General features: G+C 37.6%; 1 protein-coding gene across 1 annotated transcript; it reads left to right on the forward strand.

Moving 5' to 3' along the window:
* The first annotated feature begins 19,210 nt into the window (after positions 1-19,210).
* CLDN17 (claudin 17) lies at positions 19,211-19,885 on the forward strand. Its single transcript, XM_056109466.1, has one exon. It carries the CDS (start codon positions 19,211-19,213, stop codon positions 19,883-19,885), a length of 675 nt encoding a protein of 224 aa, XP_055965441.1.
* Positions 19,886-26,938: the final 7,053 nt, after the last annotated feature.

Here is a 26,938-nt window from a genome sequence, read left to right on the forward strand (position 1 = left end):
ATTCTCTAGTTCTCACTCTCAGAGAGCCCGGAAGGCTATTGAGAATATCATACCAGCACATATGCCTGAATTGGAACACCTGTAAAGTTTATTTGTGTTTTCAGGCTACCAAGAGTAGCAGGCCTGGCAAGCTATCCATGGCATATTCAATATGTCAAATCCAATAAATACAATGGGTCTTATTCCCCTGACCCTGAAGGAACCACCAATACAGCAGCATTGAGAAGGATGTGGAAGGAGAGGCTGAAAAAATCTCAAAGCCGACTTAGGCTGCCAAAACAAAGAAAGACAAAATTGACTGTCTATACTTTCAATGCACGTATGCTGGCATCAGATGCATCCATCAAGGACCTGATGGTACAAGTGCGAAAGATCAAGTACGACATCATTGGTCTGACCGAGACGAGAAGGCATCAATCACATCACCCCATTTTTGACACTGGAGAAGAACTGTTCCTCGGAACATGTGATAAAAGAGGTGTCGGTGGTGTCAGTGTCCTTGTCAGCATGAACTGAGCCATGAGCATTGATTCATTCGAATGCCTAACAACCTGAATCGGACGATTGCACTTGAATAGATGTAGCTCACTGCCGGCAGTTTCTATCTTCGTTGTCTACACACCAACATCTAATTATGATGAAGGAGAAATTGAAAAGTCCTACATGGAGCTGAAGAAGTTCTATAAAGAAGACCACACCTTCTACAAAATCATTGTAGGTGATTTTAATGCCAAGATAGGACTGAGAAGATCAGCCGAAGAACTCCACATCGGGACCCATGGCCTAGTATGGAACGAACAGGGTGAGAGACTGAGTTCATCATGTCGACAAAGACCATCCATGGTAACTCACAGTTCCAGAAGACTGAATCTAAACGTTGGACATGGGAGTCTCCCGGTGGACGGTTCCACAATGAAATTGACCACATCATATTCAATCAGTGGTTTTGCCTAACCGATGTCACTGTTGTCCCAAAATTCCAAACGGGATAGGACCATCCTCTCTTTCATGCAAAATTCTACTTCACAGAGCAGGGAGAAAGGACTGCAAAGTTTAAGAAGAGAACTCCCAGAACGACCACCAACTAGGAGCCCTTTAGCTCTGTTGCGGAAACATGGGAAGATGTCGTCGTTGACAACATTGACAAGCAATACGATCGACTGGTTCAGCACCTCCATGATTGTGCGAGAAACGCCAAGAGAGAGATAACCCCCCCCCCCCAAAAAAAGCCTGTCTTCGAAAACCTTGAGCTTATTCGTCAACGTAGCTTGGCACATGCCTCAGGCAACCGCAAGCCAATGTTCGAGCTTGCAAAGCAGTGCAGAGAAGCAATCAAGGAAGATCTCAAAGAGAGGAGCATTAGTGCTGGTAGATGCAGCAGAAACCAGGAAAAGAATTTGTAATGAAGGCCTGTCTGTCACCAACTACAAGACCAAGATGACTGCCCTCCGACCTCCTGATGGATCAATCACATTTTACAGAAGGGCAATGAAGAAGATTATTCATGACTTGTACTCAGATCTCTTTGATAGGCCCACATATCAAATTCCACAGGATGGATATATCATTCCCAATGTTCTCCCTTCCGAAATCTGACACTCCATCTTGTTGGTTAAGAAATAAAGAGCACCTGGCCCAGACAAGGTCAGACCTGTACACCTAAAGAACCTACCATCAGTACTCATCAATACACTGGCTCGGCTATGACACACTACCTGTCTGAATGCAAGGTTCCATCTCAGTGGAAAACCAGCAGGACTGTACTACTGTACAAGAAGGGAGACATCCACAACATTGGCAGTTATTGCCCGATCTGCCTATTGTCTGTTATCAATAAGCTGTTCACTTGAGTCATCCTAAATATGATTGGCAGAACACTATATGAATGACAACCATGCGAGCAAGCCGGGTTCCAAAAAGGATTCAGCATGATCGACCATATCCACATGATAACCAAGCTCATTGAGGTTTCTCAGGAGTTCAAATGCTGCTTTGTCTAACATTCATTGATTTAAAGAAGGCCTTTGATTCTGTTGAGACAGAAGCGGCCATCGAAGCCCTAGCCAATCAGGGCATTCAAACTCAATACATCAGAATCCTCTGTGAGCTGTATTACAGATTCACTACCAGGATCTTACCATTCTACAAAGAAGTGATCATTGATGTCAAGAGAGGGGTACAGTAGGATGATACTATTTCGCCGAAACTCTTCAATGCCACCCTCGAGAACGTCATGTGAGGACTGGAATGGGAAAGAATGAGAGTGAAGATAGAGGGTTGGTAACTACAACACCTCCGCTTTGCTGATGACATCATTCTGATAACACCAATCATCAGCCAAGCAGCACAAATGCTGACTGACTTCGACTGTGAGTGTGAAAAGGTCAGATTACAGCTGAATCTCACAAAGACAATGTTCATTAGAAACATTCTTGTTCCTGATGCCCCATTCGCTCTCAGTGGAACGACTATCTCCGAATGCAACAGTTACGTCCACCTAGGTCAAGAAGTCAACATGATGAATGACCTGGCATCTGAGTCGTGCAGTAGGAAGAGAGCAGCTTGGAACACCTTCAAGAGCGTCGAATAAATAGCTAAGAGGATGAAGAACCTCCAGATCCCGGGAACATCTCTTCAATTCCACTGTTCTTCCTCCATTAACATATGCCTCAGAGACCTGGGCCCTACGAAAACAGGATGAGAACGTTATTTGGGTCTCTCAAAGAGGAATCTAAAGAGCTATGCTTGGGTATGACGCTTCACTCAAATGAGAGAAAGAATCCGGAGTTCCGACCTCCGTCAATGCTCAAAAATTAGGGACTCTGTCTTGTTTGCCAAGACATTGAAAATCAGATGGGCTGGACACTTACTGAGATTTGGAGACGACCGCTGGGCTAGAGCCATTTCCGACTGGATTCCACGGGACATCAAAATATTGCGTGGCCACCCACCTATGAGATGGTCAGACTTCTTTGTCAAGAACCTGAATGATGGGTTTGAGGCTCTTTATGTTCCTAGTACGAGCAGATGCCATTGGGCTACACTAGCAAGCGACAGGGATGTATTGAGACTGGCGTCCTTTCGAGCAAAGCCATGAGTAATGGGATATCAAGTGATCAAGTGATCTGGTATTGTAAGAAGTATGTCCATAAAAGAAAACAAACAAAAACAAACACTGTCCTTCCGTTATTCATCGATTTGCTCAAGCGGGCTCAATAACATCTCCATTGTGACACTTGTTACTGTGTTTGGCATATTGAATACGTCACAGGTAGCTTGTCAGGCATCGCCGTGCAGGTGAGATACTCTCGGTACCTTGCCGGGCTCTCCGAGAGGGGCGGAGGAATTGTACCCAGAGCAGCCATGCTGGCTGCGCATAAGGCAAACGCCCTACCACTGTTCTATCACTCCAGCCCCATAAAAGGAAAACAAAAAAATTTAAATGCGGCTAACACATCTATTTAATACATAGATGGGGAACAGGGTGTTAGCCTTAGTGGTAGATCACATGCCCAGCATTTCTTAAGCTCTGAGTCATTCTGAGCACTCAAGACTCCCAGAAATCACTGGGTTTGACCCCAGCAGTCAGTGACTACCTGTTTATGGAGTAGTGATAATACCGAGAGAATCTCACCCTCACAGCAAAGCCTGGCAAGCTACCTGTGATGTATTCGATATGCTAAACACAGTAACAACAAGTCTCACAGAAGAGACTTACTGGGCCCGCTCGAGGAACTCAATGAACAAAGGGAGAACAGTGCTACAGTGATCCTTATTTGAAGATGGCTGCAGGGACCCAAGAGATAGTACAATAGTAAGATGCTTGTCTTGTCAGGGGCAACCTGACTTTAATCCCCAATATGTTTCCCTGAGCACTGCCAGGAGTTATCAGAGGACCACCAGGAGTTATCAGTAGTTATCCCTGAACACAGAGTTGGGACAAAAACCCTAACATTGGCAGGGATAGGCCTAAATCCCCAAACCAACAAAACAGATGTCTATTTGATACTGCTATTTCTACCATGTGAAGATAAACTTGATTGAAAGCAAAAGAAACATGAGGAAATATGCTAAAGTCTTCATGGTATCTCAGATGGGATCTAGACAAAACTACAGGAAGCTGAATAAACTATTAACTTTAATCAATAGCACTATTAACTTTACTCAATACTTTGGCAGAGTCTCCTATCATTGGACAATGTTAGTTAGAGGGGAAAAAAAGATGTGAGATATGAAAATTCTCCATATCAACGTTCTTCAAGTTTTTTAAATCTGGAGGTCGGGAAAAATAGGAGAAATGTTTGTGTACTGGCTGGTTTACAGCATCCTGGCCTCATATAACCTATGCAGTCTGAAGTATCCCCCATCCCCCAAACATACACAAAATTCTGCATCCACTATATGATTGGGAAAAAATTGGGGGAGGGGAGCAGACAACCAAGAGACTTGCACTGATTATAGGTGGTCCCTGAACCATAGGTTGATAAATAGGTTTGTATGCTTATTAGTTTTCTTTTATATGTAAAAAGGGTAAAGGTAAAGGTCCTCCCATTGATCGTCGATTTGCTCGAGCAGGCCCAGTAACGTCTCCATTGGAGACTTTGTTGTTACTGTGTTTAGCATATCGAATACTCTCGGTAGCTTGCCGGGTTCTCCAAGAGAAGCGGAGGAATCGAACTCGGGTCGGCCATGTTGGCCGCTTGTAAGGTGAACGCCCTACCGCTGTGCTATCAAAATAAGCCTATTTAGAACATGATAAAAGGGACTGCTTAGGTTCATTTAAAAAAATGCCATAAGATCAATTTTTAAATGATCCATTTGATGCATTTTTACTATAATTGACAATAATGGAGGACTTAATATACATATCAAGGTCACCAATTTGTTACTTTTTTCATTTGTTCTAAATTTTGAGAAAGAAAACAGAAGAAAGATGTGTTGTCATGCTTTAAACCAGTAACCACAGAAAACTAAGTGTTTCTAGGATATTCCGAGAGACATATGCTCAATGAGTTATTTTGGACTCTCTGGGTATCCTCATGACCACTGGATTTACCTACAACCTTATAACTGACCCAAGAAATTACTCTAAGTAACAATGTTGAATATTGAATGTGCTTGACACCAGTATGACTTTTGTTTTTTTGACTTGTACAAATATTAAACTAAGAACATTTGGCTGAACCATAGTTACTGATTAAATTGTATTGATATGTGCTGGAGCAATAGCACAGCAGTAGGGCGTTTGCTTTGAGCACAGTCAGCCCGGCCGAGCTGAGTTCTATTCCTCCACCCCTCTCGAAGAGCCCGGCCAGCTCGGAGAGCATCTCGCTTGTACGGCAAAGCCTGGCAAGCTACCTGTGATGTATTCAATATGCCAAACACAGTAACAAGTCTCAAAATGGAGACGTTACTGGGCTTGCTCGAGCAAATCGATGAACAACGGGATGACGGTGTGTTTTTTTTTTGTTTTTGTTTTTGATATGTGAACTAACATTTTTTCCAATAATAGTTCTCTAGAAATATATTCAAAATTAGTCTTTTGACTTTAAGGGTCACACCCAGCAGTGCTTGGAGTCTACTTCTGACTCCGACCTTGGGTGTTACTCCCTGTTGTCCTTGGAACTGAAGGAACACATGCAAGGCAAGTATCTTAACCTTGGTACTATCTCTTTGGCCTTAATGGTTAGCTTTTAAATTTCTATAATAAATTGAGATACTAATAGCACTGTCCTCCCATTGTTCATCGATTTGCTCAAGAGGGCTTAGTAATGTCTCCATTGTGACACTTGTTACTGTGTTTGGCATATTGAATACGTCACAGATAGCTTGCCAGGCTTTGTCGTGTGGGCGAGATGCTCTCAGTACCTTGCCAGGCTCTCCGAGAAGGGTAGAGGAATTGAACCCAGCTCAGCTGAGCCGGCTGAGCGCAAGGCAAATGCTCTACCACTGTGCTATTGTTCCACCCGAGATACTAATAAGAATTAGTTATATAATATTTGCTATTATAATTTTTTATCATTGCTAGAAATATCTTGAAACGAAATTGAACCAGGACCCCTAATCCTGGATGCAAAGAGTTAAGTCACAAAGTCAACTATTGGGATAGAGAATCCTTACCATCTAAATAGACGTAAGGTAAATTTCAGCTACTATTCAGTCCCCCAACAGCTCCCCCCACGCCCCACCCCAAAGTACAGTATACTTTCATTTGTCAGCATTGCTTCAGAGAATAACTACTCTTGAATGTTTTGGCTCATCTGCATATTGGATAAAATTAAGGGCAGTCTCATTGTTAAATAGAAAACTTCGACAGTGATAAATGAGAGCTTCAAAAAAGGATGCATAACACTTGGAAGTCAACAAATTAAAAATGACAAGTAAAGGCAAATTATGGAAACCTTGCTGCTATTAAAAATAACATCCAGAATATAGTTTCAAAGTGCCATTATTTTTACAAAAATCAAAGCACTATTTGTCATTTAAATTGTATCAGTTGTACAGCTTTGTTTCTATTTTGTTAGTCACTATTGTTTTATGACTTTCATAAGAAGTAGGCATAAAAGTTTATTCACAGCTGTATCTATGAACATAATTGAAATAATGTTAAAAATATAAAACAATTCTTAAAGTGTTGTTTGTGAAAATTATTTGAACAACATTCACAGTTGAAAAACACTTCTGCAAATTAGTATTAATAAGTGCTAGTACTCCAGTGAGGCGTTTTAATTATAATTGAAATTTATTATGTCCCCATTCATCTTAAAAAAATAACAGTACCTAATCGCAGAGACACAAAAGCTATAAATACATCATTCTTATTTATTTTTAAGATTTTCCACCATCTCATACATGACTAACATATACCAACAACACAATAATACTTGTACTCTGGGGTCTGGTCAAGAATCATAACCTCAAATTGATTTGTGTCTCTCAAAAACACTGCAGGGAGAAGTACTATGAAAATTGTCAAATTAACATTTTTTTTGTTTGTTTGTTTGGGGACCATACACAGAGGGACATTAGGGCTTGCTCCTGTCTCTATGCTTGGGGATCATTCCTGGTGGACTTGGGGGACCACATGGGAGGTTTCAGGTATTGAACTAGGGTTGGCAGCACACAAAGCAAGTGCCCTAACCACTGTACTATCACTCCCCAAATTGTCAAATTATATTAAGGATAAACAATCTGTGCATTCATTGAGCTCAGTATCTCAGTTTTAGATATATAATGAAATTATCCAACACACTTCAAATTACTGGTGCCTGGGCCTCTTTTGATCTCTTTTCATATCATTGGCTCTCTATGCAACCTAATATGGTTAATAATTTCCTTATAAGGTCCTAATTAACAATCCAAACTGAAAGCCTCAGAAATAGAAACTAAAACAATACTTCTGATCTTAGTCTACATATTAGCATTGCAGAGAGTGCTTTGAAATTTCTGTTGGAACTAGGAATTTATCCATTTCCTCGAGGTTTTTGTGTCTCACGGCATAAAACTTCTCAAAGTACTCCCTGAGGATCCTTTGAATCTCTGTAGTTTCTGTTGTAATGACCCCATTTTCATTTCTGATTCGGTTTATTAAGGTTTTCTAAAAGCACAGTAGAAATGACATCTGTACCTATATGTTCATTGCAGCACTGTTCACAATTGCCAAAATCTGGAAACGATCCAAGTGCCCTAGAACAGATGACTGGTTAAAGAAACTTTGGTATATCTACACAGTGGAATACTATGCAGCTGTCAGGAGAGATAAAGTCATGAACTTTGCTTATAAATGGGTAGACATGGAGAGTATCATGCTAAGTGAAATGAGTCAGAGAGAAAGGGACAGACATAGAAGGACTGCACTCATTTGTGGAGTATAAAACAACATAACACGAGGCTGACATCTAAGGATAGTAGATACACAGATCAGGAAGATTGCTCCATAGTGGAAGCCTGCCTCGTGAACAAAGGGGAGAAGGCAGCTGGAATAGAGAAAGGATCATGAAGAAAAAGATGGCTGGAGGAATCGGTCTGGATGGCAGATATGTACAGAAAGTAGATAAAGGACCAAACATGATAACATTTCAGGGTCTGTATTGCGAACCATAATGCCCCAAAGTAGAGAGCAATTATGGGGAATCATGTCTGCCATGGAGGCAGGCGAAGGGTGGAAAAGGGGGGATATACAGGAGATATTGGTGGTGGGGAATGTGCACTGGTGGGGGATGGGTGTTTGATCATTGTTTGATTGTAACCCAAACATGAAATCTTGTAACTATCTCACGGTCATTCAATAAAATTTAAAAAAAAAAAGAAACTTCTGTTGGAACCATCACACATATAAAAACAAAACCAGGAAGATCAGGGTCCCACCCCCTGGATTCTGCCTCATGGGTCAGAGATGGGGCCCCACACACATCATTTTACAGTTTCTATACTTCATTCAAATGTCAAGTCTGGGCTGAAAAGCACTGAGCTGAGAACTAAACTCCCAGGCCATCCTTTTAAAGCTCCTATTAAAACAAATTTAGGAAGGATGCCATGTCAAGTGAAGTACGGGAGAAGAAGATCAAATAGTACCTGAGATCACTGGTTTGGGTACATAAGTAACATGAGAAGGTAGTCTAAAGTAAAAAGGTAGGCTCTCGATTACAGAAAGAAGAAGGCCAGGGAAGGAGGGAAACAGAAGGGGAAGTAAAAAGAGATAGAAAAGAGGTAACAGAAGCAAGGGTCAAGGGCCTAGACTTATCAGTGGTGTACCGTGGCATTATATGAATATATTTAAACAATAAATCCATCAGTACTTTAAGCATGGGACCCAAATCACAATAATTCTACTTAAATTAGTACAATGTTAAGAAAGTAGTATGGAGAGTGGGAGGAAACTGGGAACAGTGATGGAAGCAAGTTGACATTGGTGCTGAGATTTAGCAGTGAAATATTGTATGTCTGAAACTTTAGTATGGACACATTTATAAATTATGGCGCTTAAATAAAACAATATTTACTTGAAAAAAAGAGGGGCCAGAGAGATAGCACAATGGACAGGGCACTTGCCTCACAGGCAGTCAACCCAAGTTCTTTCACTAGTGCCACATATAAGTTCTTCGAGCACTGCCAGAGTGATCCCTGAGTACAGATCCAGGAATAAGCTATGAATAAAACTCTCTGTGGCCCCCAAAATAACAAATAAATAATTTTAAAAGGAAAGAAAACCTGTCCTCACAATACAGGGCTTAATCTGCTCAGGAGTGACCCAAAGTGGAGCCAGGAGTAGCCCCTGAGCACTACTATGTATGGCAACAAGACAAAAATAGGACAAAGCAAAATGTTGACAGAATTGTCTATTACGGGGGCTGGAACAATAGCATAATGGGTAGCGTGTTTGCCTTGCACGCAACCAACCAGGGTTCGATTCCCAGCATCCCATATGGTCCCCTGAGCACTTCCAGGAGTAATTCCTGAGTTCATGAACCAAGAGCAATCCCTGTGCATCACTGGATGTGACCCAAAAAGGAAAAATAATGTTTTCTATTCTATTTACTATAAGGACACTGTTCATTGTATTCACAGCAAGAGTTTTCTTTCTGATGTCAGAGCAGAAGTGTGAGTAACTCTTAAAATAAATATATTTGTTTTTATTGCATCACCTCTGTATTGCTGCTAAACGCTCAGTTAATGCCTTACAAATTTAGCACCCATTTTAAGGATCAATGTCAAACCATTTTTATCTTCTTTTCTCTAACTTATCTTCCCGGTCTTCATCTGATTTTTATCTGTCATGTTTTATTGTACTTAAGTTAAAAGAAATCTGACTCTGAAGTGGTCAGCATGTTATAACAATTTACTTCTGAAGAGATGTGGAAAAGAATTCCTGAAACAGATGCACAATCATGTAGACCAGTGTCACCTCAATAAAAATAAAAGTCAAGGCCACGTACATGACTTAGCAGGGCACAGACCTAAATTGAGACCCTTAGTTCCTTCTCTGGCACTGTGAAAACAAAAAAAAATTAAAAAACATATTTCATCCTTGTTCCAAGTTAAGGAATAAATAAATGTAGAGAACGAAAATAGAGGAAGAAGATAAGTTCAAATATTTCTACTGCATATACTCAATTTTATGTGAAAAAAACTCAAACGTGTATTTCAAACAGATTTGCATGTTTTGGAGTAGACTCTGGGATTGCCTTAATTTGGTTTTACAGAAAGGTTTGTTTCCAATATTGGCATGTAGGTGGGGCCAGAGAGAGAGTATGGGGTTAAGGTGCTTACCTTGCACTAGTGGCCTATACAGGTTCGATCTCTTGAGTACCACCAGGATGATCTTTAGCACAATGCCAGGAGATAAACCATATGTACACTTAGTATGGCCCCCAAACATGAGGAAGTACAAACACATGTAAGTACATAAATAGTTGAATATATACTAGCATTCATGTACGCTTAAAGGTAGTGAATTTTTGAGGGAGTTGATTTTGAGTCAAGGTAATGATATACATTTGATCAACTAGCAAGCAAGCATTAAGTCTAATTTAGATGGCTTTTAGGTTACTCCAAATTATTTTTAGCATAGGAAAACAGTATTTCTTTTTTAATAAATCAGGTGTTTAAATTGTTTTGTGGTTGATTTTATTTATATAATCTGGTCTTTAACTCTGTGGAAAAGTATTCAGGCAGTGAATTTATCATCTAGGAAGACATAATTAAATGCTGATTCTTAAATTAGTGCCCTAACTAAATTGAGCATTGTATTGATTAATAATTATTTATTATTCATTTAAATAATATTTCACAGTAGGGCTACTACTGACCTACTCTGGTCTTGGAAGTGCAGTTAGAATCTAATAATAAACAAAGTAGGCAATATTCATGATTTAAGTGACTATAAATAACAAAAATAACAGAGAAAAATTAAGTAAATCAAACTGAAACCCTATATCCTAAAAAAGGCAAGAAATTGAAGTAACAAAATTTAGAAAGATAACCTGCCAGGTGGAACAAAATAATTTTATGTCCTTTATACATAAGTGAATGATATTAAGACTATATGAATAACTCATCTATATTAATAGTAAGAAATACAATCTTATTTAAAAATGGACAGATCTGAATAAAAAGAAAACATACAGATGAGATGCATGAGAAAGTGCTCACCACCTCTAATTATCAAGGAAATGCAGGTTTAAACATAATGAGATATTGCCTCATGCCTATTAAAATGGCTACTTTCAAGGACACAAGAAATAACAAGTGCTAGATCTGGTGAAAAGAAACAAAGCTTTGTGCACTCTTTTTGGAAATGCATTTTGACCTATGAAAAATAGTATGGAGTTTCCTAAAAAATAATTAATAGAATAGCACCACCATATCACCTCGCATTTCTACTTCTAGGTATTTACTTAAAGAAAATGAAAACACTAACCCAAAAAAGATATTCAGCCTTGTGTTTATTTCATCATTACTTGCTATAACCCAAATACAGAATCTTAGTGTTCATTGATGGATAACTGCATAAATACAATGGTTTATGTAAATAATAAGATATTATTAAGCTACATAAAAGAATAAAATATTGCTGTTTGAAGCCACACAGATGGACTTTGAGGACATTAGCCAAATAAAATGAGTCAAACAAAGAAAAATAAATACTACAATGATCTCATTTGAATGTTGAATCTAAAATAAAAGGAATCCAAACTCATACATACAGTGAACAGATTGGTAGTTTCCAGAAGTGGGAAGTGAGTAGGTTCTGTGAAGGGGATGCAAAATTTCTAGTTATAAATGAATAAGTCATTGAGATATAATATATAGCATAGTGATTATAATTGATATCACTGGATTTCATATTTGAAAGTTTCTCAGAAATTATATCTTAAAAGTTCTCACCACTGCACAATGACATATAAGTTGAGAAAGAAGTTGTGGCATATATACACGATGAAATATCAATAATCTATGTGAAAAGATGAAATCTTGCATTTGACTTCAACTTGGATGAAACTGAAGGAAGGATGTAGTCAGAAGGAAAACAGACAAAACTAGATGCTCTTTCATATATAGAGTATAAAGAAACTAAACAAGAAAATATACAGACCACAATGAAAACAAACCTAGAGATATTATCAACAGAATTGTGAACTGAAGCTTCCAAGAGTTGAAATGAAGAATGGAACTTGGGATAATGTTAGAGAGATACTGACTCTGATGGCCCGTGTGGTACAGTGTCATTGTAAGCGTAAGTCAAAAATACTAACACTATTATAAACAGTGATACCTCAGCAAAATACTAAAGAACAAAATGTTCTCACCACAAGAACAATATTGACAGGTATATGGTGGTAAGTGTTAATTGGATTTATTATAGGTAAAGGCAAAGGTAAAGGCCCTCCTGTTGTTCATCGATTTGCTCGAGCGGGCCCAGTAACGTCTCCATTGGAGACTTTGTTGTTACTGTGTTTGGCATATTGAATACGTCACAAGGAGCTTGCCAGGCTCTGCCGTGCGGGCAAGATACTCTCGGTAGCTTGCCGGCTCTCCGAGAGGGACGGAGGAATCGAACTCGGGTCGGCCATGTTGGCTGCGTGCAAGGCAAACACCCTACCGCTGTGCTATCGCTCTAGCGATAGGATTTATTATGATGATCATAGGATTTATTATGATGATCATTTTTTGCAATATAGGCCTATATAGGATTATTATGTCTTACACCCAAAACAAATAATATATGCCAATTTTGTTTTAAGAAAAATAAACCTAATTTATGTTTACTTAGCAAATTAAGAATAAATCTGGAAAAAATACATACCAATAAAGACTAAAAGCATCGCAAAGATGAGATAGTTTATTTTATTTTATTTTATTTTATTTTATTTTATTGAATATTGTGAAATACAGTTGCAAGCTTTCATGTTTGAGTTATAATCACTATCACTATAACTATGACCTCATTTTTCATTGATTTGCTCCAGCGGGCCCAGTAACATCTACATTCGTCCCGGTCATGTGCCAGTGTAGCCCAATAACATATTGGGGGCTCCTTCAGGGTCAGGAGAATGAGGACCATTCATTGTTACTTTTTTTGATATATCGAGTATGCCACGGTTAGCTTGTGAGGCTCTGCCTTGTGGGGGGGGAATACTTTCGGTACATCCCTCCACTGGTGCACATTCCACACCACTAATCTCCCCAGTATACCCCCTTTTCCCACCCTCACACTGCCTCCATGGCAGACAATTTCCCCCATATTCTCTTTCTGCTTTTGGGCATAATGATTTACAGTACAGATACTGAGAGCTTATCATATTTGGTCCTTTATCTACTTTCACCACACAAGGATGAGATAGTTTTAAAGCTTGCTAGATCTTATATATGTGTAAAAGTTTGCAACTAAACACAGCTGAAGCATAACAACACTATTAAATGAGAAATGTTCATGTGTTGACATGGAATAGGCGAATTGGGAAAATTCTTTAATAGAGATATTAGCGTATTTGAAAGTAATGGATTAGATATCTCTTTTTATATGCACATGTTTGTAGAGACCTTCATAAAGCTTCAAATCAATCTGGTAAACAACCGGTTATAAATATTTTCTACTCACTTGTACTCTTTAAAATTTACCTGGTCACTTTGAGAGACAGAAATTTCTATTTCAAAGTAGATGCACAATTGGTGGAAGAATGAATGTCTAACCATTTGGGGATGTAAAATCCGAGACAGAAAAAAGGTAAAGTAGGGTCAGATGTACATGCTTTGTGGATTCATAGTTTTCTGTTCTGAAGTGATACTTCCTCTTTGATTCTTTAGAAAGTTTTGTTGCATGTCAAACTGAAACATTTTACAGGAAAAAAAAGCGAATCAAAAAGTCCTCAGTCTGAAATCATTTTTCAGAACTTGGAATAAATCCCAGGAAAACACCATGATAAAATGCTCATATTGTCTGATTCATCTCATTTTAATATAATCATGAGTGAATTGGGGACAGGATGCATGCAAGATGTGGCACTTTGCTATGTGAGCAGTTCAAACTATTCTGGCGAACCCCCAGGAATCCACTTCCCCCAATTCTTTACTGAGATGGCAAATACTCAATGAGGGTTTTATGTTGGAGCTCAGATTTCAGTCTCTTGCTTCTTGGAAATCCCATCTCTGCTCACCATTCTGGGGTGACCAGGGTATGGCCCTCTTCTCTGTCATTTCCCTACCACCAGTTCATTAAGCATCTCCACTAAAACTTGCATGCATAGCAAATGCATTCACTCGTCTGCATCACCATTAATCCGATTGAATCAGTAGCTAGAATTTTCTCTCATTTGAACTACTGCCATAGCCTTATAATTGGCTTCTTTATGTCCAATTTTGTGTCTTTCCAATTTAACCCTTTCAAAAGTACTATATTCAATTTGTTTATTTTTGGATTCTACAGGGCACCATACCCAACAGTGCTGAGAAACTATTCAATGTTCAGAGCTGGGTGTGTGTGGGGGGGGGGCGGGGGAGGGGGCACTCCCAGTAGTGTGGCAGCCACCACATGGTTCTAGTAGTCAAACCCAGTCTTCTCCCTACATTTGCCCTTATCCGTTCTTCCTTGTACTTCTCACGCTCTCCTTCTGAAAATATTCTCCTTGTATTAACACCACATACTCTTTGACCTCAGTCCCTTTACTCAGGTTGTCTCCCCTGCGTCAAATTCTCTTTATCCTAATCTTATGATAAACTGTCTAATTCCTACTCATACTCCAGATATAACGTAAATAGTGTTTTGTTGAAGAGTCTTTCTTTACCTCACAATTAACACAAGGGTATCATATGTTTATACTCTGACCCTGTATTTTCTATACCCTATGGTTGTTAGCCCTAACTTTATCTCAATTTGTAATGACATATATTTATGCAATTGCATGTTTGATATTTACTATTCTTGCTAAAATGTAAGATCTGTGAACACATGGAATAGAGTAGTGATCAGAGATAAGATTTAAAGTAAAGTAAGGGGCCATTGAAGAATCAGTCGGATTTTCTTTTTTGTTGTTGTTTTGTTGTTTTTTTTTTTTCAATCACATCAAGAGATTTAGATTCTACCTTGGAGGCACTGGAAAACTTTAAGCATGTAGGGCCCTGTTCAGAATTTGATTTATCAAAAACTTTAAAACTCCCTGGGGAGTATGATAAGATAGAACTAAGGCCAGGAGTCAGGGTGCTAGAAATTATTTTAGTTTCTTTAGATTTTAGCCACAAAGATTTATAATGGTTTTAATAATGGGGTTCATGTATAAAATAATCCAACCCCATAGATTATTTCAGTGTGAGATGTTGAAAATACACAAGGGCATAGCAAGGTTAGAATAAAAAACATATTTTATGAGTCAGAATAATGTGTCAGTCAATGATTAGATGCCCTGGAATTATACTCTAAAGTGGATACTAGAGTGAAATACATTTATTATTGAGTTTTCTGAGGACCAATAATTGAAGAAAAAAGAGAAGGAAGGGTATTGGGTATAAGGTGATAAAAAGGAGCCGTAAGGATAGTATATCAGGGAGGGCATTTGCCTTGCATGCAGCTGACAGGGCTTCAATGCCCGGCATCCCATATGGTCCCCCGAGTACCACTAGGAGTAATTCCTTGGTGTAGAGTCAGGAGTAACCCCTGAGCATCTCCAGGTAACCTAAAATTCCTAGATAGATAGATAGATAGATAGATAGATAGATAGATAGATACATACATACATACATACATACATACAGAACAAGTCATGGTGAGGATTCAGTTAAGGTCTTGGTTAATCAAAATGCAAACTCTGGAAATGTGATGACACTTTAGAGTTTACCCCAATTTGGGATTAGTGGGCTGGAAGTCTACACTTTTACCATGATTACACTATCATTTGGATATAAACTGTCCCCTTCATTTGGAAATGATTTGGATAAGACGCCTATTTTCTGGCAATGCCTAGAGGATACTGATGTCTGAGGGCTTTCTGGTGATAATACTGGCATCTGGAAAGGCAATGGGTGGAGAGAAACTCTGCAGACTTCTATTGTCCTGTTTTTGAAGCTAAAGAGTAAGGGAAATTGGGGTAAGAAATAGAAACAAGTCAGAGCTGATAAAAAATGACGTGGAATTTATAACTCAGCAGGAGTTCACAGGCCCTAGAGTCAGGAATGAGACTGCCTGCAGTGCTCATGTTGAGTGAGAAGAGTATTAAAGTCTGTAGAACATGCTGGAATAAACCAAAAGCTAAAGCAAACATCAATTCAGGACCCTTTTGAAAGGCAAGATGGAGAATTATCAGATAGAAAACTTGTAAGGAGGATAATACAAAAAAAGGCAGAGAGAGAAATGGAGCAATTGGCATGTAAAAGAGGGCCAGGAGACATATGTGAGTTAATTGTAGGTAATATGAATACTCTGGCAAGGAAGAAATATGGAAAAGTTTGAAAATTTTTAAATTCTCAATGACAGTGGAGGAGGATAAGGGATTACTTAAAAGCAAATGTGATCCATGAAACCAGGCTACTGAAGAGGAGACAAAACTTACAAAAAAAAAAGGGTGAGAGTAAATATAAAGGAGAAATGTAAAGGACAAAATATCTAGACAGTATTGACAATTGGCTTTGGATATGGGGTAGAAGTCACTAACTCTTGAACACATGTATTTCTGATTATTCTTATATTTATATTTAAAGGTAACATATGCTTTATTTGTATTTATTTATAATGAGGATAAGATGATCTAACTAAAAAATGAACTGAAAAATAAGAAGTTGGAAACTTTCAGGACAAAATGAAGATGGAGTGCAAAATGAGATAGAATGAGGAAGAGGAACTAGAATAAGGAAGAGGAGCTGGAAGTAATAAGTCAGAATAAGGCTGATTAATCCCTTCAGGGTGGATATGGCTATACTTGTGCCTCAGTTACCCTGAACAATAGACTGAAAATCTTTCAGAATGAGCTGGTGTGAGGAAACTGTGAACTCCACTGTAGTCATATGTTTCTGTCCCTGATTCATGTGTCTCAAGAAGGAGTTCTTATTTGGTCTTGGAGACAAAGGAGACAACAAAGATAATAGATAATGGTGATGCTGTGTTGCTGATGACAAAATTATGATTATAATGGTGGTGGTGGTGGTGGTGGTGGTGAGTTGATTATCAAACAATATTAAACAATCAATGAGTTTTCACTTTTTAGTTTATTAAGGCTATTAAAATCTGAAAAGTTCCAGATCTCCATTTGGTCTGTTGTTGATTGAATAATGACTTCTGAAAACTAATGTTTCTTACTGAACCATGGTCAATGGGCTGCTTCTGAGTCATTTTGATCCCTAAAACGAATTATTTGCACGAGGATATAAAAGAGACGTAAATAAGAGGGAAGTATACATAACCTCCATAGGAAGCTCCCCCCATTTGCCTCCAAGGTAAGGAAGTATTGCTCAATAACGGCAACTGGACTTCTGAATTTTGAAATATTCTTCATTGTATTTTCTTGCCTTGAAATCATGTTTAATGTTGAAAAAAATGTTGAAGGGGTAGTATTTAATTTTATGTATAGTCTTATTTGTACGAAAAAAGTTTTTTGAAAGTCTCTCATTCCGGGGCTGGAGCAATAGCAAAGTGCGTAAGGCGTTTGCCTTGCACGCGGCAGACCCTGGTTCAATTCCCAGCATCCCATATGGTCCCCTGAGCACCGCCAGGGGTAATTCCTGAGCGCAGAGCCAGGAGTAACCCCTGTGCATCTTCGGGTGTGACCCAAAAAGCAAAAAAAAAAAAAGTCTCTCATTCCTGTTTTGAGTCTAGGCATAGTAAGAGTGAATTGCTTTTATTTTGGAGTACCATATAGCCATAATCCTGCCAAGTCCCCAGAAGACCTGGCAGTCCATATCTTATAAACTAAGAACTTAAAATCTTGATGATTCTGAAGATACCTTCCACCTCTAAAAAAAGAAGTTTTCTTCTTAAGAGAATTGAAATTAGGAATAAGAGAAACGATTCAACATATTGCAACACATACCTTGCATGGAAGATTCCTGGATTTGAACCCTGATATGGTGTGTGCCACTTAGCGTGCATCCTCCTCCATCAAGAAACCCTCCAAAAATAAGCAAATGTGTAGCTAACCCAAAATCTTGCTTTCATTTTGCTTCCTATTTTTGGCTTTGAGAAATGTGATATACTTCAAGTTGTCACTGAGGTTAAAACATCAAGCAAACTTTTGTGTAGAAAACACTATTTTTATCAAAGAGAAAAGCAATACTTAACAAACTATATATTAATTGCCACTAAATTCCAATAAACTATGAAGGATGTTTCATTTGCTCTCCCTTTCTGAATATGAAAAATATACTATGAAGTTTAAGAGGTTGCCTCAGATCCCTTTAATTTTACTAAATTCAGTAATTCCAGTACAACTTTTGAAACTGATATATTTATTTCTACCTAGAGTAATTATCAAATTAGCATCAACTAACCAATAATTTTAAGCAGCTTAGCTTGAGAGGGAGAGATTATCTAAAATCCAATGTGGGGGCCAGAGCAATAGTACAGCACACGATTGACCCAGGTTCGATCCCTGGTATCCCATATGGTTCCCCAAGCACCGCCAGGAATGATTTCTGAGTACAGAGTCAGGAGTAACCCCTGAGCATCGCTGGGTGTGACCCATAAAGCAAAAAAAATTTAAAAATTAAAAATAAAATAAAATCCAGTGTGTTTTCAAATTACTCTTCAAAGAACAAGCAAAGTTGTGGTGTTGTCTTCACTTACAAACCAACCCTTCTATTTATGCCTTCATATCAGAGTGATTTTTGGCAGGAAGTTTTCAGCTCTGTAATTAGCAAACCACAATGGAAGCCTTGACATTTAATTGCAACATAGCTAAGACAATAATAATATGAGAAACACTACAGTTGAATGCAGTATTTCTGACACACCTCTGGCTCCCTTCTTATTGGCTGAGAAACAATTATATGTGACTAGTAAATAATCCATAGAGAAATGAATGTGGATGTACAAAGGAGAAGAACATTTGCAGCAGGTACTACTAGTTGGGCCAAGTTCAGCTACTGCTGATGTTTTGGATTAAAACGTTATGGACATGAACAGTGGAATGCATCCTAAGAGAAGGCGTTAGACTTTCGAAGCCAACACGTTCTGGACGGAACCACTTCAAAACATTCCAGATCGGATCAGTGGCTCCAAGTCCAGAAGATGGCATTTTATCCCTTGCAAATTGCAGGACTGGTTCTTGGGTTCTTTGGCCTAGTGGGGACCCTGGCCACAACTCTTCTGCCTCAGTGGAGAGTATCAGCTTTTGTTGGCAGCAACATCATCGTCTTTGAGAGGGTCTGGGAAGGCCTCTGGATGAACTGCATTCGACAAGCCAGGGTCAGATTGCAATGCAAGTTCTACAGCTCTCTGTTGGCTCTGCCCCCTGTCCTAGAGGCAGCCCGGGCCCTCATGTGTGTGGCCGTTGTTCTGGCCTTCATTGCTCTGCTTATTGGCATCTGCGGCATGAAGCAGATCCAGTGCACGGGTGCCAATGATCGGGCCAAAGCGTACCTTCTGGGAACTTCAGGAGTCCTCTTCATAGTGACAGGTATCTTCGTTTTGATCCCAGTGTGCTGGACAGCCAATATCATCATCAGGGATTTCTACAACCCCGCCGTCCACGTCGGTCAGAAGCGAGAGCTGGGTGCAGCGCTCTTTTTGGGCTGGGCAAGTACTGCAGTGCTCTTCATCGCTGGGGGTCTGCTCTGCGGATACTGCTGCTGTAATAGAAAGAAGCAAAGATTCAGATACCCGGCCCCTGCGTACAATATGCCACACAGAGATGCAAACAGGAACACAAACATGGTTAGTAAGACCACCACCAGTTATGTCTAATTTCTGATTGGGGACCGAGATATGGATGACGGCCAAGGTGTTACTTTAAGATCATGTCATGAACTATGAGTAGATGAGGCAAGAGAATTTGCTGCATGACAGCCCTTAAATTGAGGGTAAAATAATAGAAGGGAAGGGTTATGGTTTGTTGCCTGTGGTAGTGCTGAAAATGGCTCACACAAACAGTCTAACCTCATGCATATTAAATGCATTTATAATAGTTGGGGGAAAGTGTCTGTATTTTGAAATGAGTTATCTAAAAATCAGGAGAGTCTGCAATCTTCAGTTCAATAAACTATTGTTGTTTTTACAATAACTTTTATTCCTCAAAGAAATCAGTTGCATTAAAATTGATAAGCCACAGCAGTGAAACATTTGAATTATAAGTTATTTTTCCTCCAAATAAGTTCTATGATAACATAATAACAATGACAATTACACCTTTTTCCTTCATTTTAAACAATTGACTTGGTTTTTAAAAAATGGACAATAAATGAAGATTTTTTAACAGAAATTTTCAAATTGTGTACACTTCCATCCCATGAGAAGATTTGTCATTTCTTCAGGAATCTCAAATGCATTACTTTTAAAGAAAGGAAATACCTAATAAGATGTAACTTAAGTGTTTAATTTATGGTTAAACTTACTTATAATCATATATTTTTAAAAACTATGTAATATGTAACATGTAAATAAGCTTTTATAACCTTTAAGTAAAGAGAAGTATTTAACTTGAATAACCATTAATAGAATACCTAATTCTCATCAACAGCAAATGCAGTTCTCACTAGGGAACTGAAGTTTGGGTGTTGAAGGGAATGGTTTCTGTTCCTTGTTTTACTCTTTAGTCATTGACAGGTCTTAACATGTAAAGCAAATCAAAGAATCAAGGTAATGATTCAGGCAATTAGTCAGGCTAAAGAGGTAACTCATTTTTTATTCTTTAACAAATAAATAGATACTACAAGGGTATTTTGCTTTACTTTGAATTATGTACATTATTGTATCACTTTTTCCCATGTATAAAGAAAATATTAGGGTTAGGAATGAAATGTGGGATGATAATGGGTAAACAGGGTCTGTGGATTAGGATTACACTTACAGGTTGTTTCTGAATATCTCCAATATATGTTAACTTTTACCGTTTCAACCTTGGTTTTTAATAAAGTATATTAAATAGATCAAATTGCAATGGACAGATTGAACTTGCTAGAAATGTTTGCATATTCAATCTTACAATAAATTTTTAAAATACTTTAATAGTTTTAATTATAAAATAAATACTATTATAAGTAAAATGGGCATATATTTTCGATTATTTTATATATTTCACTGTGGAGTCAGTTTAAGAATTAATTTATATCTCCAAAGATTATCTAAAACTCAGAAACATTAAATCAAAAGTAACTCATTCCAGATGTAAATATCAAGCTCTCCTTCACTCAACAACTACCAATAAGACTCTAGTAAGCCAATGCTTGGAGTTATAAAACTATATTTAAAAACACATAGCATCTCAATAATCAATACCATATAAATGTAAAACTTTTAATGCCATCATACAAGAAATTGTTTGAATAGGGGATAGATGCTAAGGTATAACTTGTTGGGCATTTGCCTTGCATGAGACTGACTTCGGTTCAATTGCTGTCATCCCATATGGTCCCTCAAGTACAATGTAGGAATAATTCCCTGAGTGCAGAGCGAGAAGTAACCGTTGAGCATCACCTGTGTGACATAAGAAAAAAAAGAAATGATTTGAATAGATTTTTTCAAATTGTGTCTTAGTTTTCATATTTCATGTATGTTCATAAGTCCTAAATTTCTAAATGTTGAATGTGTTGAAAGAAGTAATTTGCCTTACACAGACAGAATAAGTATGAAGACAGTCAAGATATATGCTTAAAGTTTACCATGCAATTATTTTCCTTATCCTTTGACTCACTGGGAGAAGCAATTAGCCTTGTAGGATGAGTTCCATGGTTTAAATGTGGTACATTTTCCTACTAATCAGTGAATCAAACACTAGACAGAATGAAAAATTTTGATGGAGATAACATTAAATACAGTATATTGGGCAACATTTCAGGAATGAAGAATTCTTTTTTTACTTATATTAATTACTGTGTATATTTTAAGAATGTATTTTTAAATATTTCCCTAATCCACCAAAAAATAAATTTTATTGATTTTCAATGAATTTCAAGAATGCATATCAAATATAAACCTCATTCCATAGGAGCTGAAGTTATTATATAGTGAATAGGGTACTTGTCTTGCATGTGGTTGACCCAAGTTTGATCCTTGGTACCCCATATGGTCCCCTAATTCAGTCAGGAATGAGCCATGAATACAGAGCAGGAACAAGCACTCAAGCATTGCAGGATGAGGCGAAACCACCCCCACCTTTCAAAAATTTCATATCACCAACCCAGTTATGCAAGATTTACAACTCTACTTTCTAAAATGTAACTTAATCTCCCAGTCATATGGCATAGTACCTGGTTTCCTGTTGGGAAATGGTTATTAGAGGTGGTTTATTCAAGGCATCAATCCATGGATCATCAACCCATGAAGATTACTGAGAAGATATCTGTTGTTACCTCCCCATATGCTACTTGAAGCGTCTCACCTCTGTCGACTTTCTATCAAGCTTGGCAATCATTTTAGAGATTCTAATCCTTGGCTGCTTGGAGCAATGGATTTCAATTCAAGCCGCATATGATAATCACTAGGGGAATTTTGTAAACTTCTTATACATGCAGTGTTTGATAAGATGATCTATACCAGCATTTTCCTAAATATGGAAAGCCTTATCTGCTATGATGAGAAACTTAATTTTTGATTTGTTTATTAGTGGTTTAGTAGTAGAGGTGAAAAAAATTATCCCTTCTTTCATATAATTTTCTTTGTTTTGGGGCCACACCCAATGATGCTCAGCTGTTACTCCTGGCTCTGCACTCAGGAATTACTCCTTTGGGGGGGGGGGGGGACGTGGATGCTCCAAGGACTATATGGAATGCTGAGGATTGCACCCAAGTCAGCCTTGTGCAAGACAAAGGCCCATACTATTAAACTATTGCTCTAGATCCTGTTTTTCAGAAGATTAAAAAATATGTTTTTTACAAATCCTTCCTCCCTTATCCACTGTCAAAAAAAATGACATGATTCAACAGGGATTATGGTTCCAGAAACAAAAGTGTATAAATATAGATAAAACACTTTTAGACTAGTTTTGACTTAAGGTTTAATAGCTATTTCACCAAATCAGTGAAGTTCATTACTGCATACTTTCTGAAATAATGATAAATCAGAAAAAAATGTAAATTAATGTAAATGTAAAAATGTAAATCCAACCACACAAAGTTGAGAATTTTTAAAATACTAATCTTTGGTGGGTTGCCATTTTAATTAAATTCATATTAATAATTATTTCCTTTGAAAAATAGTATCTTGACATATTTGAATAGTTTTTGTTGGGTTCACTTGCTTTTCACAAGCCTCATAAAATGCAAATGATATAGATATAATTTATCAGCTTATTTCAGCAAAGAGCCCTTGAAACTAACAAGATTACTTGATGTGGCCAAAGCTATAGAGCTAACAGAAAAATCAGGGAATCAGTAACGGGCTTAGGAATGATTAACAAATATTTGTGGAATAATCAAGAAACAAGAAACAAATGGTACAATAGTTTATGATATTGGTTTAAGTGGGAAAGGACTCCTCTTTCTTTAGCAAAGAAATCAAACTATAATAGAATTTTTAAATTTAATAATAATTCTTGGGTTTCTAGACAAAAAATAACATATATATTGAGGTGATTGGGGGCAAAGAATTTAATGATTTTGTCAGAAAAAGGTCTTTTTCATTCCCAAGATTTTTTGGGAAGAAAGTAAACTGAAAAGGTGTAATGTAAAGTGGGACTATTTCTCCATCTGTCTCTATGAAGATTGCTGCGAGTTTTCCCTGGTCCAATTTCTGGGGAAGGGGCCACCAAGAAATGATACTCTGATAGTTTTGCAAATTGAAGGTCATAAATGATCCGACTCCTTACCCACATAGAGCAGAGGATTCTGACTTTTCCTCATTCTTTCACAGTGTTGGGGAGAAAAGAAACATGTGATGTATTTGAGTGTTTGATCCGACTTGCATAGTTTCCCTCAGCTAGGATAGTAAAGGAACAGAAAACTATTTTGTACTCTCCTGAAAACAGAGAGCATCAAAAAGCATTAATTGTTAGAACTAAATGAAAATATAGCAGTTGCAAACATGAATGGCCAAAGGGCTGTTTACCTTTAATTCATTTCTTGCCCATCTATCCCTAAAGATTGACAACCACAGACTATGGGATCCTGAGAAAATGCAATGAAAATGGTCCTCCCTGAGTACAGGCAGTAACAAGTATTCTAGCAATAAAAAAGTTACAGGCCATAATAAAATCAGCTAAATACTAGGTCTGTTCTTTGTTGTCTTCACATGTTGACTTTGTTGACCTTTACAACAATGTCAGTAAAACAATGTCAGTAATAAAATACTCCTGCTCCCAAAACAAAAATACGTTGTTCTGAGCCCTCAACTATAACAGATGTGACTTCTGAGAGAGGATAAAGTTTTTTATACACAGGTGCAGAGAAGGATGCTGTGAAGACATCAGGAGAAGCTGATCATCTATAATACAGGGGGCAGGGTAAACTAGCACCATCACTAACAGCGCTCAGGGTAATCCAACTCTCCCAATGCCTTGACCAAAATGCCTCTAACCCCCAGATTTATGGTAAAGGATTGTCCGTTGTTTTAGTCACATAATCTTTTGTACTTTATCACAACAATCATCGTAAACCAGACAGAAGAATAATAAATAATAAATTGGCATGAGATTGGATGAGTGTATGGATGGACATAGCATGACTACTACGGTGTTAGTTATTTAAAAATAGCTGGTAAATTGATAGTACATATGGGATGTATGATAGGCAGGGAGATGTGTAGATAGATTAGTATAACACGATGATGATGATGATGATGATGATGAGGACGATGATAGTAAATAGAAGATAGTTTGATGTCAGATGGAAATTGGTGATATGATATAGAGGGATGGATGGATAGGTTGGTGGATATACACCTGGATGATGATGGTGATGATGATGAAGTTAGATATATAGATAGATATTAACTCTGGTGCAGTAACCCTCATACCTGACTATATGCAATTGACTTTCAAAAGTCAATAAAGAGAATTTTCCTTAGAGGCAGATTCATCAAGGATTTTTTTTTCAAATTATCGTCTTTCACCTAATTAACATTCTACCTTTAATTTTTTTCAAATACAAACAGGATGAATTAAAGACCCTAGTCATGGAAAAGTGATGGAATTCAAGTTATAATAATTTTGTGTCACTGTCTTGGCAATGTCTAAGGTACATAAATAAGAAGCAGAAACAATATGCTAGCTAGAACATATGATTTTCACCTAGTAGGGACTTAATAGAAATTCTTCAGAATAATGTCTATAAGCAACAGTTTTTACTATAGAAAATTAAAATGTATTTGAAGTTTCTTACATAAAACAATTTATTGCAAAGAATATGGATGAGTTTACAAAAACAAACTGTGTCTAGAGATGCACATGCTGTAGATACCACCAAAGGTTTTTTATGAGTTCCCAAATTCAGCTAAATTGGTCAATGGGTGGAAAGAGTGAGAAACTGGAACACATCAATGTCCCTTCTCCTCTTTGCCTTGGGAGATGTTTCAATGGTGACTCTGTGTTTCTGGATTTTCCAGAAGTTCCCCCTTTTAGGTCCAGATTCAGTTAAGTAAACTCTTTATTCCAACAAAATTATTTGGCTTATCCACTATCCTTGCGGTATACATAGCACAGTTCCTCTACTTAATTCTACAAATTTGAGTATTTAAGACAATTGTATTTTTCCTATTTGGATCTGATCCAACACATGCCAACTGATAATCTTCATGAAGCACATCTCAACAGAAACAAAAGTGAACAACAAAACTCCTTGCCTATCAGTTCAATAACTTGGTTTTGTGTGAATGCTTAGAACTTTAACATGACACTGGGAAAACCAGGAACCCTTAGTGAATTTGTAATCTAAGGGGAAATCTAAAGTTTGTATTCTAAGGGGGAACCTAAAAATTAAGGGGGAATCTGAAAATTAAATTAACCCTCATTTAAAAGTATCTAAGACTGTATGCTAAGACACCTGGCACTTAGGAAACAGATATATTTTCTGAAAGAATAATAAATGATGATTTGATAAAGGAGACACTAAAAATCAAATCAAAATAAATCATAATATTAAGTACTTTACCTAAGAGGAAGCAGAAGTTTAGTTCCTAAGTGGGTCTTACGGAGTTTTGTGTTTTCAATTTTGTGTTTTCAATAGTCATAGCAGAATTATTCTAAGAGGACATTTATTTAATGGAATTTATTAAATGGACATTTATTAAGGAATTGTCCCTGACAAAATTGGGACACTAAAACATTATTTCTAAGATGGGTAAGGGGTATAATATGAATTCAAATTACTATAGAGTAAAGTTCAATATTTGCTGATAGAAAGAACCATAATGAAATAATCACTGTCACTGTCACTTTCCTCCCATTGTTCATCGATTTGCTTGAGTGGGCCCAGTAACATCTCCATTGTGACACTAATGAAATATAAAAATAAATAATAGAATTGAATATTACTGATTGACTAAAATGTTTACTAATGCTAAGATGTACTAAGTATAAGACAAAGATGTATTATCATGATTGGTTCTGGCGGGGCAATTTATTCATGAGGAGAATAATTACTCTCTCAATCTAAATAGCTCCACTTACATTCATGCGTTTGGCAGAAAGGTATTCAAATGGATTCGGATGAAAGGAATAGCATATACTAAGGAAGAACCAAGAAGTTTAAAAGTTAGAGGGGCACAATTTGAAAATAGCAAACAACAGTAATAGCATAAAAACCATGGAGGCAGAGTCTATAGAAATCTGAAGTAAAAATATTTTCACTGTGTGCAGCATATATGTGA

The sequence above is a fragment of the Sorex fumeus genome, unplaced genomic scaffold (assembly GCF_029834395.1).
Source record: "Sorex fumeus unplaced genomic scaffold, SorFum_2.1 ptg000265l, whole genome shotgun sequence".
Taxonomy (NCBI): domain Eukaryota; kingdom Metazoa; phylum Chordata; class Mammalia; order Eulipotyphla; family Soricidae; genus Sorex; species Sorex fumeus.

What these genes read in the sequence shown, in the direction of transcription:
- CLDN17 (XM_056109466.1), top strand. Translation starts at nt 19,211, where the DNA reads ATGGCATTTTATCCCTTGCAAATTGCAGGACTGGTTCTTGGGTTCTTT.